General features: G+C 42.7%; 1 protein-coding gene and 1 non-coding gene across 24 annotated transcripts in view; both read left to right on the forward strand.

The window, feature by feature from the left end:
* The window catches only part of PUM1 (pumilio RNA binding family member 1), a 73,899-nt gene that overhangs the window by 26,889 nt on the left and 29,110 nt on the right, over positions 1–17,900 (forward strand). For 7 of the 23 annotated variants that reach the window (XM_084815578.1, XM_084815595.1, XM_084815577.1 and 4 more), the window contains 6 exons: positions 7,332–7,440; positions 8,237–8,415; positions 11,393–11,559; positions 12,474–12,744; positions 13,651–13,744; positions 16,473–16,589. In XM_084815578.1, coding sequence (XP_084671704.1) covers positions 7,332–7,440; positions 8,237–8,415; positions 11,393–11,559; positions 12,474–12,744; positions 13,651–13,744; positions 16,473–16,589 — 937 coding nt within the window. The remainder of the gene's footprint in view (positions 1–7,331; positions 7,441–8,236; positions 8,416–11,392; positions 11,560–12,473; positions 12,745–13,650; positions 13,745–16,472; positions 16,590–17,900) is intronic. The other 16 variants (XM_084815590.1, XM_084815597.1, XM_084815582.1 and 13 more) reach the window with 4 other exon arrangements.
* Positions 14,834–14,921, forward strand: LOC146337986 (small nucleolar RNA SNORD103/SNORD85). The gene has a single exon (XR_014785238.1). It is a non-coding gene; the product is annotated as a small nucleolar RNA SNORD103/SNORD85 (small nucleolar RNA).

Below are 17,900 nucleotides of genomic sequence, written 5' to 3' on the forward strand. Positions count from 1 at the left end.
GGAGCAAAAGTTCACGTTAAGCCAGGATTCTCCAGAATCTTTGTTTTGACACAGCCATACACTTTCACAGTTTTAATAGTGAAGCCACTTTCAGTGAAAGTAAGCAAATGTTTGGGATATAACAAAAGGTCTTTTGTTTCAAGGCACATTTTAATAAGTCTGGGATTGTGGGTGAGTCTGTTGCATGGGAGGGAAACCTCCAGCCTATGGGGTTGCCCAGTCACAGTGGCCTGGAAGAGGAATTCCCTTGTTACCTCTGACCATGTCCTGCAGGTGCTTGTCGAGTCCCTTCCTGCTCCATTTGGGATGCAAGTAGGTGGGAAAAGAGCCACTCAACTCTGTTGGGGCCCGCACACTTTTTTTCCCCATGCAGAGAGGCATGGAACATGAGCTCTGTGCTTCTCTCTGCAGAACTAAAAAAAAGTGTGCAGGGGCACTGCCAATGAAATCACGGGGCGGGGGGGCTTTTGGGGGAAGGCCACACACCTTTGAAGTGATCTAGGCAACTGGGCTTGGTCTGGGGGCAATCCAGCCCCTGGAACAACAGAGGTTCCCCCAATTCCCTGGTCTATAGTGTGGGACACGTGGAGGAGAAACTTATGCAACAGTTGCCCTATAAATTGATTGATAATATTTATGAAGTTTCTGGTGTTTGTAAGCTCCCCAAACATAAACCACACAATGGACCTGAATTGCATGCACCTTCTAAAATAAGCAAAGGACATTATGAAACCTTGGGGTAAATTGGGTTGTCTGGGTTTGGTAATATTGCCATGATAAAAAGGATATGAAAGGGGTTAATGGCTTTTTTAGGCAATTCCCCTTCATCTAGCTGAGACAAAGATTTGAACGGTTGGCAAAAAAGTTAAATCAGTTATTTGATATGGGTGCAGGGAAAGCCAAGAGTTAACAGTTCACTTCATACAGAGATCCTAAGAAGGAGAGACGTTGAGCACCCCAACTAAAACTACATCATCCAGAAAAGTTCAAGAGCTGAGTGGAAACTAAAAATCTAGCTGACAAAGCAGTTGTAGAGATTACAATTGGGAACTGCAATAAAACGTTGCAGTATGGAGTGCTATCTGTCCAGTATTCCAGCCACTCAGTTCCCCTCCTCTCACAACACACACATACATGCACGCACACACACTTTTTTTTTTAAATGTACTTCCGCAAATCTCAGGGTTTCCCCCAAGCCTGCTGATTCCTTCCTCTTGTGCAGGGGTGATTCTATTTTGGCTGCATAAGGACCAGTACTTGTAGAATTCAGATCACTATTTGTATATATGATGGTGGTACCAGCAAAACTATTTTCTTGAGCCTATTGTGCATACCATCATCCCTAATACTTGCTGAGGTGGCAGATGTGTGTGTAGGCTGTACCACTTTGGATTGCAGGAGGATGCTGATATGACTGAACATTTTTCCAAACAAAACAAATCTCTACAACTAAAAAACTAGCACATCAGGGTTTTTACTCTGACATGCTAGTTTGTCAGTATTTACAGGGATTTTTTTTTTGTACAGAGGAGCATACAGTCATATGAGGTCTCACCTGCAGTGTGAAGTGGAATAGTCCAGGCACAGGTTTACAGTGAGAATGAAGCTTATACAACAACCTAAGTATTGGGCTTTTGGATGATATCCCCAACAACAGACTTGGGAGAATATCTTTCTCCATAGGGTGAAGAGTTGGGTGAAATATGCTGACCTCTGCTGCATAAATGGTATTGGCAAATTGCCAGATGTTGGGCAAGGAGGAAAAAAATGCTCTCAACAAAAAAAGTCCTACAACTCCCAGCATTCCCCAGCTAGGCAAGCTGACTAGGAAATGCTGGGAGTTGTAGGACTTTTTTCTGTCTAAACATGCATAGGATTGCACCCTTAATTTGTAAAACTCTTGCCCTCGATATACCATGGTAACGGTATTGTCGGTTGAAACACTACATAATCCAAAAAGATTGCAAGGACCTTATCAGGGGTTTAACTGACCCCTACTCAGTTTGGCATACTGCAAGCAGAATAAGTGAAGCCTTGATTTCTGCCCTTTATAAGATCCTAAATAAAAATAATAATGAACAAAGGCAACTCTGGTTAATAATTGTGTATGGGAGGTAGAGTCTCAAGATGTAATAGTACCAAAGGAATAAAAACCTACCCAGAGCTGAGGGCCAGCAATCTCCATGTGTGCCACCAGTAGAGTCTCTTTTAAAAGAGCATAGGTAAATGGCATTGATCACCAGCTAATCTTATTTAGGAAAACCATTCTGACAAATGCTGTCATGACTGAAAAGGTATTTATTTGAAATATTTCTATACTGCCTGCCGTGTAAAACCTCTCTGGGTGGAGTATAACAGTAGAATCATACTACAAATATGCAGTTCAACTAAAACAAACTAAAACATAACTGATGCCCTTAGAAAACAAAAAATTGAAACAACAGGTATCGCAAATCATCAAACTCGGAGTTGAATAAAAAGTCTTCACCATGCCTCTGAACCACATCAGAGTTTGCACATGTTTTTTTTTCTGGGCAGAGGGTATTCCAGAGAGTGGGTACCAGTGCAGAAAAGGCCCTGCCTTTAGTTGTCATCAGATGGACATCTGCAGGATGTGACACAACCAGAAGGACCTTTGATTATGATGGCAGCAGCAGCAGCCAGGCAGGTGTGCCAGTCCCAAGTCGTTTAGGGCCTTTTAGGTTAATGCCAAAACTTTAAACTTGGTTTGGTAGCAAACTGGAAGCCAGTACAGGTTTTCATCAATGGTGTTGATTGGCAGTGGCTAGACATTCACGCAACAATCTTGCTGTTGCATTCTGCATTAGTCGCAGTTTCTGAACCATGCATAAGGGCAGCCCCACATACAGCACATTTCAGTTGAGACGTCAGGTTACCAACGCATGGGTCACTGTGGCTAAGCTATTCCCTTCCATGAAGAGCTGTAGCTGGTATATTAGCCAAAGCTGATGTAAGGCACTCCTTGTCACTGCAGCTGCTTGAGCTTCTAGAGACAACTATGGTTCTGTGAACATCCCCGAGCTACGTACCTGCTCATTCAGAGGAAGTGCAACCCCATTCAGAACAGGCTTAATTCCTGGACTCAGGAACTGCCTTCCCACAGGACCTCCATCCCACCAGGATTCATCTCAGTTTATTGGACCTCATACAGCCCACCACTACATCTGGACACTGGTCTAGGACCTGCACAACTTCTCCTGATTCAGATGTAACAAAGAAATAGGGTTGTGTGATCAGCATACTGATGACACCATGTTTCATATCTGCTAATGAGAGCAACTTCAAATAGAAGTTGAATAGCATTGGAGTGGTACCTTGTGGCACTCTCTGGCACAAGTGCCAGGGGACTAAAAACAACAACACCCATGCTACTTCCTGCAGCTGGCCACACAAGTAAGAGTGGAACCACTTTCAAACAGTGCTCCTTACCCGCAACTCACAGAGATGGTCCAGTAGGATACCATGGTCAATGGTATCAAAAGCCACTGAGAGATAGAGCAAGAGTAATAGGATTGCACTCCCCCTCTCCCAGTAACCGGTCAGCAAACATATCACCATGGGCTGCTAAGTATTCGGGTACCCGAATCACTGAGGCAGATGTTAACAGTCCCCAAGCCACACCGAACAGGTCCACTGGGCAGCTACTCAAAGATGCAATAGAAGCATTTTTCGCTGCCCTCACTGCCGCGCAGTAGGCATAGTTATATCCCCTGGATTGTGTTCAGTCATCTTCAGGACAAATACATCGCCAGATATGCTCTAACCATTGTCTGGCCTGTTTCATTGCCCACAGTTCCTCTGAATACTAGGGGGTGGTACAGGCTCTGTGAGGTCAGAGAGTGCAGTTGCGAGTAATTGTACTGCTGGCCCGTCTCATCTCTCATTCCAAAATGAGACCAGGGCAATTGTACTGTAAGGTTTTAAAGGATCACCAGCTCTATCCAGAATGCTGTGAGTGTTCTCACAAAATGGCTGCCATGGGGGGCGGGCTTGTCCATTCATAAAAGGGCTGCCATGTGGGAAGGGGCTTGGACAGTAACAAAATACTCCTTTCCCATAAGGCAAAATTGTGAGACTAAAAGAATAGTAACTTGCCTAAGAAGAAGGCAGAAATGTGGGGTCTGAGCTTCAAAACACAAAACTACTCCTTTGAATCCAAATACGGATGGTGCTGGAGGGCAACCCTTTGCTTCCAGCATGCCAGTCTTCCATTTAATTTTTTTTAAATCTTAAATAAAAATCAGGAGAGGAAGCCCAGCAGCACCAAGAGAGGTGTCCATGGGCACCATGTTGGAGACTCCAGCATTATGTGTTTTTTCTCTGTGGAACCATGAAGAGCAAAGTCATCACTGGGACCTGCTGGATTTTCTTTTCCTAGTGGTTAGATTATATTATATTGGAAGCTGCCTTGGGAAGACTACAGTCTTGAAAGATGGCTAAGTAATACATTAAAATAACAATAAAGGTGGTAATTGCAGCTAAGTTTTCAAAAAAAGTACAAGATCTTATAATTATGGAACAGCTATCGCACCAATCCAAACTACTGAAAAGCTGAAGAAAGCCGGAGGATTTGCTAGTGACACGCTCTATATCTTACATATATAAAAAATAACTCCGGAGAAAAATACACTCTCACACGTGCCCTGTGGCTAGGTTCGCACTAGCATGGGGGCGAAAGAACCCATTGTTGGTTCTTTCCTCGCCTCTGATCACGATTCTTATAATTACCCATGATGCAGGGTGGGTTGCTGTGTTGTCCGAATCCCGTGCATTGCAGGGGTGGCTTCGTACTCTCCCTATAACCCCTACTGCAAGTCATGGGTTGTAGGTGTGTATAAACCACCCCCGCCATGCAGCACACTGGGTTTGGATGACATGGCAACCTGCACCGCATCATGGGTAATTCCATAAATCACGATTGCGCGACCGGCACGCATGGGGGCAAGGAAAGAACTAGTGATGAGTTCTTTCACCCTCACGATCATGCAAAGCCAGCCTGTGTCTCTAGGTTTAAATCTGCATTTACTGAAGAGAAAAATATCCACTTGCTCAAAGTACATAAAGCAGCCAATTTGTATTTTGTTGTTTGGCTTTAGGTTTTAATTGCTTTAATGGATACTGGTCACTCTCTTCAATACACTAATATGTTATACATCTGAGTTGCTATGTAATAATTGAATATCTGGCTTCCATAGTATAGGGTGTCCTCCCCAACTCTGCCATGGCAGTGTTTCCCAGATGTAAGCATCCCAGACAGGTCCTTCCGCTCAGAGTGCATGCAAGGCTGAAGTTAGGCAGGTATTGGTGTCCACACATGCGTGCATGTGTGTACCAGGGAGTTCATATAGTTGGACTTTATCATCATCACTCTCTCTAATAGCAAACTCAGCTGGTGAATGCTGACAGAATTGTACCCAGAACAGAGTTACCGAGAAGCAAGAGAGATATTGCTATGCTAGGGGAACTGCAAGGTTTGCAGAAGTACTCCCCAACCCCCCAATTGGGTGAAAAAGCTAAGGGATGCAAAACGACAACCCCCTAACCCAGTGAGGATTGAGCATTCTTAGTGGCCACAGAATACTGAGTAATGCTGGAGGAAAAAAAACATGGGGAGGGGGATGGCTGGAATGGGGCATCCTGGAAGAGAATATGGCTGGCAGGCACACTGAACAAAAGTACTCTATGGTGCAACATTTTAGGGCAGGTCCTTACCTGTCTATTGTTTATAAAGTTCTCAGTAAGTGGTAGGCCCTGCACAGAAATACTAATTACAAAAAACATATTCCTGCCCACAGTCTCACAATCTATACAACATGAGACCAAGGAAAAGGGGAGTTGGAGGGAAAGGGGACTTACTGGCCCAGTTTGAACATTCAGTTCCTGGCTTTCTAAACATAAGAGCTCTGCTGGATCAGACCAAAGGCCTATATCTAGTATCCCATGGTGGCCAACCAGATGTCTCTGGGAAGCCCACAATCCCCCTTCCCTCCTTCTGCGCTTACATCCTTATTTAATTAAACCACAGCTATTACGTCTGAAATGGGGAATTGTGGTCTAATGTCGGCGTACTAAACAGGAAGAGAGGACGAAGTGTGTGGTCTTGTCATTCATTCCTGGCTGCTAAACTGGTTTAGCATACAGAATTGAACCGGGCTGTTGGTCTGAACCAGGCCATTGAGTTGGGGAAAGAGCTGGCATTTGCCAGGCAGGTCTGCTCCGTATAGCCTCTTGAGTTGCTAAAACATGCTATTGAATTAGAAGATGCTGATTGCTCCGTGTAGATGTTTACTACGTATGGGTGTGTGCTTAGTCTACCACCCAGAGAAATGTAATAAATAATAATGTGTATTCTCCTGATGCCCTTACTGTCTTGTAGCTGTAGGTGTTGTGGGGGTTAATCCTGAACTCCCTTTTATAAAGCGTTTCCTATCTAATGTGCACTATATCTGATTTTATATTTTTGAATTTGGTTTAAGGCACTTTTCCATTGCCCCTCTCCTGTCCTCCCCCCTTGCTTCAGCCACCAATCTCACCCCTCGTACTTCACAACCTTTCTTTAGCCAACTTCAGCCCCAACCACCTGACTGTTACAGCATCTCCATCCTGTTGAGCATATGTAAGATCTATCCATCATAGAGGCTTTTGCAATAGGTGGACCAGTGGGTAATGCCAAGCCTGCTCCTCCAGACCCAGTTCCCCCCTCAAACCTGATGACAGTTTTCTGCTACAGGTGTTGGTAAGGAACGCTCTGCTTCCCTTCCTCAGTCAGGAAGCAATTATAGTGTATCTTCCTCCTTTCCAAAGCCAGGTCTTGGATCTCCCCTTCAACTCTCCAGATCAGTTTCCAGTGTTTTGTTGCTTTAAGATGCTTTATATCATGGGTGAGGAACCTCAAGCCTGGAGCCAAATCCAGCCCTTCTGAGGTTCCCCAGATGGCCACAGCTTCTTCCCCCAGCCCCACTTCTTCCCCAACCACTGATTAGTTGGTGGTTTCCCAGCTTTTGCGCAGGTTTTCCCATTCGCAAAGGTTGAAGTATCTCTCCTAAGACTTAGCTACTGGCAGTAAGAGCTTTAAGCTACAATATGCTGGCATTTTTTTGTCTTTGTGGCTCCACCCTTTTTGCCTTTGCACTGGAATATGACCCCCTCCCCTGAGAGCTTCATCAAAATTGAATTTAGCCGTTGGGCTGAAAGAGGTTCCTCACCATCTTAGAGAAAGTTGGGAGCTGGGTATTATTACAGTGTTTACAACTTTTGTTTCTCATTAATGATAGCCTTTAAAATATAATATTTCTTATTTTATTTTACAGCAGCTTTTGCCAGGGAAAAAATTCTGGGAGTCAGATGATTCAAGTAAAGATGGACCAAAAGGAATATTTTTGGGTGATCAGTGGAGAGACAGTGCTTGGGGAACATCAGGTATCTCAAATTATCATGATTTTAATTAATTTCTCTTTCTTACCTACGCCCTTCTCACAGTTCTGTAACATTCTTGTATATCCTAGCAGAAGTATTTTAGAATATATATATATATGAATGAGAGAATGAAGATAGTTGTAAAGTTATATAGAAAAGGGTTTCATATCTGGCGGTGGCCATGTTAGGATGCACCCAGCTCTCTGTTGCCTTAAGGACTGCTGGTCCTTAAAGGTGGAATGAAAACAGCTGCAGATGCGACTAATTATGATGCTGCTTTCCCTGGATTCTGGTGTTTGTGGAAGGTAGCAGGATTGGAAGAGGGAGTGAGGGGTGAGCTAATATAGAAAGATGTGGGTGGCTATCTCAGCAGTAATAATTTGCAAGGCTGTTTTGGTAGCCTCTGTCTTCATTAATTAACAAAAGTTTGCTTGAATTGCATAGTTTCCTGAAGTCTATAACTATATCTATGCTGCTTTGTGCCTAGTTTTAAAGCTCTTCTGAGGAGGTTAGGAAGCAGATTTTCCCAAGATGGCAAATAACCTGCTGTTGAAGAAAAGGGCCCCCCTCAACTTCTGTTAAGTTTCTGTCACCAGATACTGTGACTGAGGGTGCAATCCTATGCAAGTTTAGACAGAAAAATGTCCTACAATTCCCAACATTCCCCAGTTAGCCATGGTTGGCTGGGGAATGCTGGGAGTTGTAGGACTTACGTTTGTCTAAACCTGCATAGGATTTGCACCCTTAGATGGCCGAGTGTTTTTATATATGTATGTATGTTTGTATGCTTTTGTTGCAGATCATTCTGTTTCCCAACCAATCATGGTTCAGAGACGACCTGGTCAGGGTTTTCATGTGAATAATGAGGTTAACTCAGTGCTGTCCCCACGATCAGAAAGCGGTGGACTTGGGGTTAGCATGGTGGAGTATGTGTTGAGCTCATCCCCTGGGGATTCCTGTCTCAGAAAAGGAGGATTTGTAAGTATACTGGATGATACCTGACACCACTGCCTCTAAATCATGGTACCTATTCTGGATATGTCCAATACATCTTCACTGTATTTCAGCTTAGGAACAGTTTGGAGTCTTCTCACATTTGAAAAGCCAAGAAGATGATGCAGATATAGAACATTTCATCTGTAGAGAGAGGAAGGGAAGGGAGTTGTTAGGCGCATAAGTGAACATCTAGCTGCCTTTTAAACATAGGCTTTGTTTGCACCTACAGTTTGTTTTACAGCTTTAGTGCTCTGTAACATTTACTTTATTAAGGCCAAGACTGTATGCCATAGTTCAGCAGGAATGCAGGAAAAATGCAGATTGTAGCATTGGGTGCAAAAATCAGCTTCCTGAAATCTTAATTTTTGACTTTAAAAAATGGTACTAGTCCTTGTGGCTCCAACAATATACTTTAAAAATAGGTGAATAATGCCTAAAGAACAACAAAAAAAGTGGCTTTCCACTGTACATGTGCAGGGGTTCAGTGCCTTGCTAGCTACTTGTTCCTCCCCATAAACAGCAGGATTTGAATAACATTATGCAAACTAGTAAAATTGTGGAAAACTGTAAATATCTCTCTATACATAGATATAGATACAGATACGTATGAAAATCCTGCAGATTTACATAAGGAGTGCAGATTTAGAATCTGTCTTTCCTTCATGGAAAATTTGGACATCCTAGGTGCAGAACTTTTTGCCAAAGCATAAAGGACACACAGCATTGATTTAAATCTTTTTCGTGGGGAAGAGTGCAATCCTATGGTCCTGGGAGAGCATCCCAGGGACCATAGAATTCTTTGGAGTATCCCCTCCAATCCCTTCTCCCACTCCCTCGCAGCCGCCACAGAAAGAATCATGCTGTCTGCTTTCCAAGCTCATAAATGTGGCCTCTGAGGACCCTGGAGAAGTCTTTAAGGAGGTGTTACAATGAAAGGGGAGAGGAGAGGAGAGGAGAGGAGAGGCGAGGAGAGGCCAGATTACAAAGAATCCTATGGCCTGTCCAGACCACCACCACTTCTTTAGACTGGTTCAGAGGATCATCTAGAGGAAAAACAAGCAGGAGCACATAGAGGTGAAAATCACCCTGCAGGGCACTGGATACGCAGAAGCCAAGTTTGGAGGCTTCTGTCTAATGAGCCATAAAGTTGGCTGTGGGCCAGTTCACATGTAACACGAAACCATAGTTTAACATTATGTGCACTTGCCAGGAATGAGCCTGCGGAAAGCACCAGGTTCATACATCCCCATGTCTCATGTGACCAAAAGGAGGAAATAAACGAGAGTTTAGTTTCACTTTAGCAGATTCCTGGGTTGTTGTTACATGCAAACCAGGAATTATGGTGTAAAAAACCCACTCATTTGCTAAACAAACCCCCAAACAATCCAGGTTTACGTTAGGTTTGTTTAGCAATTGACTAGAGTATCTTTTAAACCGGAGTTCCTGGTTCACACATAACCACAAGGGTGGGAAGATGCTTGATTCCAGGCCTTTGAACGGGCACATGCCTGCTTGTGCATGTAACTCTAAATCCTGGTATAGTGTTATGTGTGAACTGGGCCTGTGTGACCTCTGACCAGTCATTATTTCTCAGTCTAACCTACCTTTGGTTAAGATAAAATGAATGATGGGGGAAAAAGTCCTACGGCTCTTGGAGCTCCTAGGACAAAGGGCAGGATAAAAATGTAATAAATAAAAGCCATCACACCAAAATGTAAATCAGTACCACTCATTACATATTGTCCACAATATTCTGCATAAAAATAACAGAAAAATACAGTAAAAATAACAAAAATAAACAAATGACAAAAGATAATTAAATACAAAATATGAACAGCTTCAGATCTAGCTTTTGAAGCCACTGGTGGTGACAGAACTGAGTTCCTATTAAGTAGATAATTAGTTGTGTGGTGAACAGTCAAATAAACCTATCCAGCTTTGATGGTGATAGATCCTCCCTTAGCGTAGTTATAGTGGGTGTTTAAACAGGTAAGATCTTCTAATAGGTTACAGGCCACAAGTACATAAATGTGATTCCAGAGTGATTTTTAGAATAACCCTATCCAGGAATGTCACAAGCACTGTTTGAAAGTGAAGCACAGCAAATTATTTTCTTAACTAGCTGCAAGTTGAAATAACCAGACTTCCAAATCGGAGAGAGGCTTTGTTAAGATACTGAGTGGGTTTACATGTGAAGCCGCCGTGCGGGAATTTCTCCATGGGGCTTCTTGTCTCTGCAGCAGCCACCGTTTTGAATATTCAAGCCATGGTGGGGGCGTGCCGTAGCTTGTTACATGCAAACCCAACGAAGGTGGGTTGGTGGGGTGCTTGATAGGCCACCCACAACCCTAAAATAGCCCATGGGTTTGAACCCCTGCTGAGTTCACACGTAATGACAGACTATGATGTGCTCCCCGCCGCCGTTTGAATATTCAAATTGGTGGGTCCTGTGGAGTCAAGAAGCCCGATGGTGGCTTTTCGTTATGTGCAAAGATACCCAACCAAACTCCTGTGTCCCCTAGGCCATATTGTGCTTTTGGTTCAAATGTATTTATTTTGTTGTGCAGTTAAATTGCTACACTTACCTTCAGCATATGCCCATATTATCATGTAGTCAGGAAAATCTGTAGTGTGCCATGATACGTTCAGTATAGTTAATGAATTTATTGTATGTAAACAACATTTGAGCCTGTATGGATTGCAAGAAACTATCCAAAATCCTTTTATACCGTTTTTCCTTATAGATCAAAGTATTTTACAGCAATACTAATAGCATCAAAAACACTACTAGAAATAAGAGATCAATATAAAATAAGCAACGGGGTGGTGTTTTTTTTTTGGTAAAGAAGGTTTTTAAAATGTTCCATTATTTTTAGTATGATTAGTTAAGAGATTGGTCTTAATTTTTCTTTTTTGTAATTAAAGTGTAAGGTATGGCAAACTGTTATATTTTGCGCAGGGGCCAAGGGATGCGGAGAATGATGACAATGATAAAGGTGACAAGAAAAATAAGGGCACATTTGATGGTGATAAATTGGGTGATTTGAAGGAAGAGGGAGATGTAATGGACAAGGCCAATGGCTTGCCTGTACAAAATGGAATTGATGCAGATGCAAAAGATTTTAGGTACGTATGTTGCTGTATGTGTGTTTCTTTGTGGTATACAATAAGCCAGTGAGAGACTTCAATTGGTCCAGTATGGTCAAGCAAAATGTCAATGGTATGGGTTTGAAGAGAGAGAGTTTGAACAGGTTTGCCATGGGAGATAAGGTACTTTATTTTAAACAAAGCAAAAAAAGCTTGAAAGAGGTTTTGTGTGTGCTCATATGTTTTAAAATAGATGTCTTCCTCTATTGGGATAGTTGTGTTTGCCATTGAGTGGTCATGGAATATATTTGAAAATGCTTGTTGTTTGCTACTTGCATTGCTACAAATAAAAGGCACCCTGTGAAAGAATTTCAAGATGGTGTTAGACAGTGGGCTGGTTTGTATGTCATAGCAACCCAGAGGTTTTAAAAAAAAATTTGGAGCCAAGTGTGAATTTCTGCATTTATTTGATTTGTGCCCTGCCTTTCTACCAAGAAAAATGGCACTAAAGACAGTGAATGAGCCAGCATGCTGGTTTATGTGGATTGGTCGCTCCCATTGCTACGCTCAGGAGAAGAGCAGAGGAGTGTCATGTTAGCTGAGGTAGAGAGGGAAGGGATGTTCCTCAAAGTGAGTATGGCAAGCAGATGTGTTGACCCCTGTATGAGCGAGAAGATAAGGCATGGTGGAAGAGGGATAAAGAAGATTTTTAAAGCAGGTTAGCAGAGCAGATATCGAGGAAGAGGTAGGAAGGAAAGGAACTCCAATAATAATGATCTATGTGCAATATAACACAGTCAGGGGAAAGAACAAAAATGTTATTGGCATTTCAAAAAGATGAGAACCAACAAAAATTATTTTTATTGCATTGGCATTGTCCATAATAATGCCTTTTTAAAGAAGTTTTCTCTGTGTAATCGTGTTTAGATGGGTTTTTTTTTCTTTATCTTTAGCCGGACACCTGGTAACTGCCAGAACTCTGCAAATGATGTGGATCTTTTAGGGCCAAACCAGAATGGATCTGAGGGCTTAGCCCAGCTAGCTAGTACGAATGGTGCCAAGCCTGTGGAGGATTTCTCCAACATGGAGTCCCAGAGTGTTCCACTGGACCCCATGGAACATGTAGGCATGGAGCCGCTTCAGTTTGATTACTCTGGTACTCAGGTACCTGTGGATTCAGCTGCAGCAACTGTGGGTTTATTTGACTACAATTCTCAACAACAGGTAGATCGTACAGTTATTAATATGGATGCTTTTCTCTCCTTTGTTCTCCCCTTGGTCATGGGTTTGCACACCCAAGCTTATGTGCCTGAAATGTCTCTGTGTACCCAACCATGCAACCTTTTACTTTTGATATATACGGAACACCTGGATTTCCCCATCCCATTTCCCCCTTGATCTTTCCTACTGCTCTGGGCACTTGCACTGTAGGCCCGTCTGTCAGCATGCAGGATAAGCGCTCTAGAAAACTTAGCAACATCATATTTGAGCTAGAGGGAGTGTTCAGGGTGAGGAGTGTTCTCTGTCTCAGTCGATGAATGTCAGTTTTGCTTTGCAAGCCAAAGCGTCGGGGGATCTGTGTAGTGAGAGTCAATTTCTAAAAATGTGCTTTCTTCATTACAAATATTGCCATACATGTGCTTTCCATTTCATCCTATGACTGTAGGACACTTCTGCACCCATTTGTTGCACAGCACTATTGTGGCAGCAGCAACAGCTGCATTTTTCATGGATAAAATTATAAGAAATCTGTTCAGTTTTGCTCTTCAGTAACTGGGTATCAGGTTATCACTCAGATACCCCCACTGTGGGTATGAGACCTACGAAAGGAGAGAGAGGAATAAGTCTAATATGGGACTAAATAGAACTTCTAAAGTGCCTGTGAGGGTGAAAGAACTGCAGGCAGACTGGGACCCTCTGAGACCAGGAGGTAATACATTCCTAACAGTAACAACACTGGGATGAAAATCACCTGTCGGACACTTGTAGAATCCTTTATTAAACACGCTTCCAAGCATGACCTGGGCCAGTGCCTACCAAATTAGTCCTTTGCGGAAAACTTTGCATGACAGCCTTGAAATAGGAATTTTAATAAAGTTGACAAACAAAACCTTTTCTTTCATTCTTCAGTTGTTCCAAAGACCGAATGCGCTTGCTGTTCAGCAACTGACAGCAGCACAGCAACAGCAATATGCATTGGCAGCCGCTCATCAGCCACACATAGGTAAGTCTTTCAGTCCCATGATTATCACTAGAAGCATTGCAGCCTTGTATATTATCGCCAGCATTTCTTTGGGTAGCTATGAAAATAACATTGATTTGTTTTAAAAGGATAGAGCAAGGGATAATATAAGAAGGGGAGGTGGAGTGCAGAAATGCTTGAGATTTCACTGTGCGTAAATATGGCAGGACTGTGTCTTTATACTGACCCAGTTCACGCGTAACGACAACTCCTGGGTTGCTTTATTTCTTTGTTTGTTTATTTTAAAATATTTCTTGGCCGCCTTTCAGGGCAGAAGCCCTCCCAAGGCAGCTTACAACAATAAAATACATAAAAACAGTTAAAATATTAAAAGTGATAAAAGCCAACAATTAAAACCAACAATAAGACCAACAATGATGTTAACAACAGCAGTAGCAGTCATATTAATAGAAGGTCAAGGTAAAATAATATGTTTTCAAGGCCTTCTTCAAAGTCTGCAGTGACGGGGCATGGCGGACTTCCAACAGCAGCTTGTTCCAAAGATGGGGGGCCGTTGCAGAGAAGGCCCTCTCACGTGTGTTCACCCACCTGACTGCTCTCACAGGTGGGCGAATGAGAACGGCTCTCTTTCTGATCTTAAAGTGTGGGCAGGCTGATATGGGTGTAGGCGGTCCTTCAAGTAACTCGGTCCCAAACTGTTTAAGGCTTTAAAGGTCAAAAGCAGCACTTTGAATTTGGTTTGGAAATGCACCGGTAACCAGTGCAGCTGGCGCAGTATAGGCATTATATGATTGAATCGCCTCGCCCCCACTCGGGCGGCTGCATTCTGCACAAGCTGGAGTTTCTGAACTGTCTTCAAAGGCAGCCCCACGTATACCACATTACATAGTCCAGCCTGGACGTGACTAGTACGTGGATAACTGAGGCAAGGTCTGTCTTCTCCAGATAGGGCCGCAGTCAGGATTTGTTGGGGTCGAGCAGCAGCAAGCACACTGCCTCCCATGTCCTCCTTGCTTCCACTTTCAATCAACAACCCAGGTTGTTCCCAACCTGGAACAACCCAGGGAATTGTCATTACATGTGAACAGGGTCATTCTTGGTGTACTCATGTCTAGCAATGATGATGCTCTTGCCCTCACTGAGAACGTGGTTCTGTAATGAGAGCTTTTTTGTAAGTACTCATTTGCTCTGAGCCAGGCATGAATTGGGCCATTTGCGATATTTAAATAAGCTACATCTTAGGAAAGGCACATTTTTATCGTGAAACCCTCCTTCAGTAGACCCACTTGGTGGTTGATCAACAATGCCCAGTTTTGTCAGTGCTCCCAGCAAAACTGGCTTAACTAAATTCTGTGTTCCTTTATCTCTGTATTCTCATTTTGGCATCAAGGCACTAAAACTAGAAAAATCATATCTACCTAATTGGTTGAAGGTATTTGGTAGAAGAACAAGTGTCCAGATTTGAATCCAATAATGACAGAGACCTGTTAGGTAAATAAATATTTACTGGTTTGGACCCAAACATGTAAACGTGGTTTACATTCACCTTTAACTTATGAGCAATACCATTTTCCATCATCTGAACCTCAATGTTGTGTTGCCCTTATTTTACAGTAGAATTTAAAAGGCTATTCTACCTATATTTCTCAGGATATATGTGTCATATTTTACTTATTTCAAATGTGTATGTAAGGGCATTCAGGCACTTATCTCTACCTCCGGTCATGTATTTGGCCGCTTGTATTCATGGTTTAGGATCCAAGTAAGGGATATGCGGATGCCTGAGAGAACAGTGCCATCTGGAGCATTGTGTCCCTACAGCAGTTCTCTGCTGAAGAGACAAGCTTCCTTGTAAATTGCACAGCTGCTTGTCTCATTGGGAGTGGAAATAACTTCAGAAAAACCTGTTTGCACTATGTGGTGTGCCTTACCCAGACTAATTTTTAAAACTGATGTGCATTTGCAGCATTCTGAATTCCTCTAAGAGAAGGCTCAGGCCCACAAAAGAAAATATGTGTGCATGAATAATGTTGTTTCTTAGCAGGACTGGTTATAGTGGTTTCCCTCTTTTATTTTTGCTGTGACTCATTCTTAGGTTCCCCTGGACGATTTTTAAAATCATTTTTCATATATATTTTCATGGCAACCCAGACTTGACACACAATCATTTTGTTGTATTAAAAGTCTAGGAAATTCTTGAGTTCTGAGAGCCGACTTTGGAAATCCATATTTGCAATCTGATTATAGCAATCTTAATTGATGAATCCTATCATTTTTAGTTAGATCTGCCTAAATCTGTGGAGGAGAAAAAAACATTGTTGTAAAGAAAAAGGTATACTTTGCTTTTAGACGATGCACCCATTATACTATAGCAGGCATCATCTTAGAAAAGGTATCCACACCTCTTGTTCATAAGAGGAAATTACTCTTCTAAGATAGCACTTGCCACTTACATTTCTTATAAATAAGTTTTAAAATCTGCTGACCCAATTAATCATGGCCACTTTTTTTAGTCCATCAGAATGTTTTAAATCAGACCTATTAGTAGTCTAAATACTGCAGCCGTAATCATTTGTTTTCAGATGGTAGCTTGCTGGCTTCTGTAACTCCAGTCTTAGACTTTGAGCCAACTTACCTTGTTCCCTCATAGATAGTCATCTCAGTCCCCAAGTCACACACACAAAAACGTGCGTCCACATGCGCATTTTGGTAGGGTTGCAGTTCTAGTCAAGTTTGTTTTTACTGACAGGTATGTTTTCAGCAGGTTTAGCTCCTGCTGCCTTTGTGCCCAACCCATACATCATCAGCGCTGCTCCGCCAGGGACGGATCCCTATGCAGCAGGACTTGCGGCAGCTGCAACATTAGGTGAGATGCTTATGGTGATGTGTGTTTTTAAAATGCTTTAACCTGTGACAGATATAGTGATGTAATGCTTTAGCAATGGGTTGGACCCAAAGGTGCCATTCTGCTCACAGGAGGCGTCTCCTGCTCACAGGAAGGCAGTTCTACACCACGCATTAGAAAGTTGGGTGAGAAAAGTGAAACTGAATCCAAAGAATGTTGTTTCTGCTTGTACAACCCCTGGTACAGATAGCATGAGAACTGCTACAGAACCTTGCCTAATATAGCACCGCATGAACACAAGTATTCCCAGAGTAGCACTATTGGCAGTTTTCCTTCTGCTTGTGGTTCTTTGGATACAACCCAACCTGTTGAATGCTGTGTGAAGAGTGACTCCAAGAACTGAGCATCAAAAAGGTCGTCCTTACAGCTCAAAGCCTTTTCCATTAAAGCCTTTTTCATAGCTTAAGCAGCTGAAACCCTAGCAGCTGACAGAGTAAGGGGAAGGCATGCAGTGCTTTGACAGCTGGGGTTAACTCTTTCTCCACCACCTCTCCGCCTCCCCCCCCCCCCCCACACACACACACTTTACTGTATAGTGTTGTGCTTCTGTGGGAAGGAAGTATCCTCTTTCTAAATGAAACCTCAGATGAATGCCAGGGCATACGCAACATTGTTTAAGCCTCTGTGCTTAATGTTGTTTACGCATAAGTTAGATTGAATACATTAATGAACATTCCTTTGCAAAGTCGGTCTGGGAGACCAGAGGCTAACAGCAAGGTAGTATCTTGTGAATTAAAGTTTATAAAGGGCTCGTGATGATCTAAGAATGCAATATCCTGTACTTCAGACAAGGTTAGCTCCTAGTTTGGCTTACAATTAACATCCACAGACTGGTACAATATAACTATGTATTAGTTGTTGTTGTTGTTGTTGTTGTGTGGTGGGTTCCTCCGTTTCTCCAGACATATGTCTCCATTTCCCCCTCAGTTGTGAATTGTCCCTCCTAGCCATGGTTAAAAATTATGTTCATTCCAATATTAACTGCAGTTAAGGATGGCCATAATTAGAAACTGTTTTCAAATCTTGTTTAAGAGGAAACATTGGTTAGCCTTATCCACAGTTAACATCTAGACTGATAAGGCTTGGCCACAGCTAAGGTATGTGGAGGGTATTTGCACTGGGTTGGAAAAAGGAAGAGTGAACTCGTGATGAATGGTGAGTTGAAACGCCCCCCACCCCCAATGTTGCCACCATTCTCAGGTGCCAAAGGTGGGGGGAGGTCATTTTGATGATTTGGGGAGGTGGAGAGATGAAAGCTGCCTGAAAGCTGGC

Source organism: Heloderma suspectum, chromosome 10, assembly GCF_057233095.1.
Source record: "Heloderma suspectum isolate Gila_16-S chromosome 10, 16-S_ref, whole genome shotgun sequence".
NCBI classification, from domain to species: Eukaryota; Metazoa; Chordata; class Lepidosauria; order Squamata; family Helodermatidae; genus Heloderma; species Heloderma suspectum.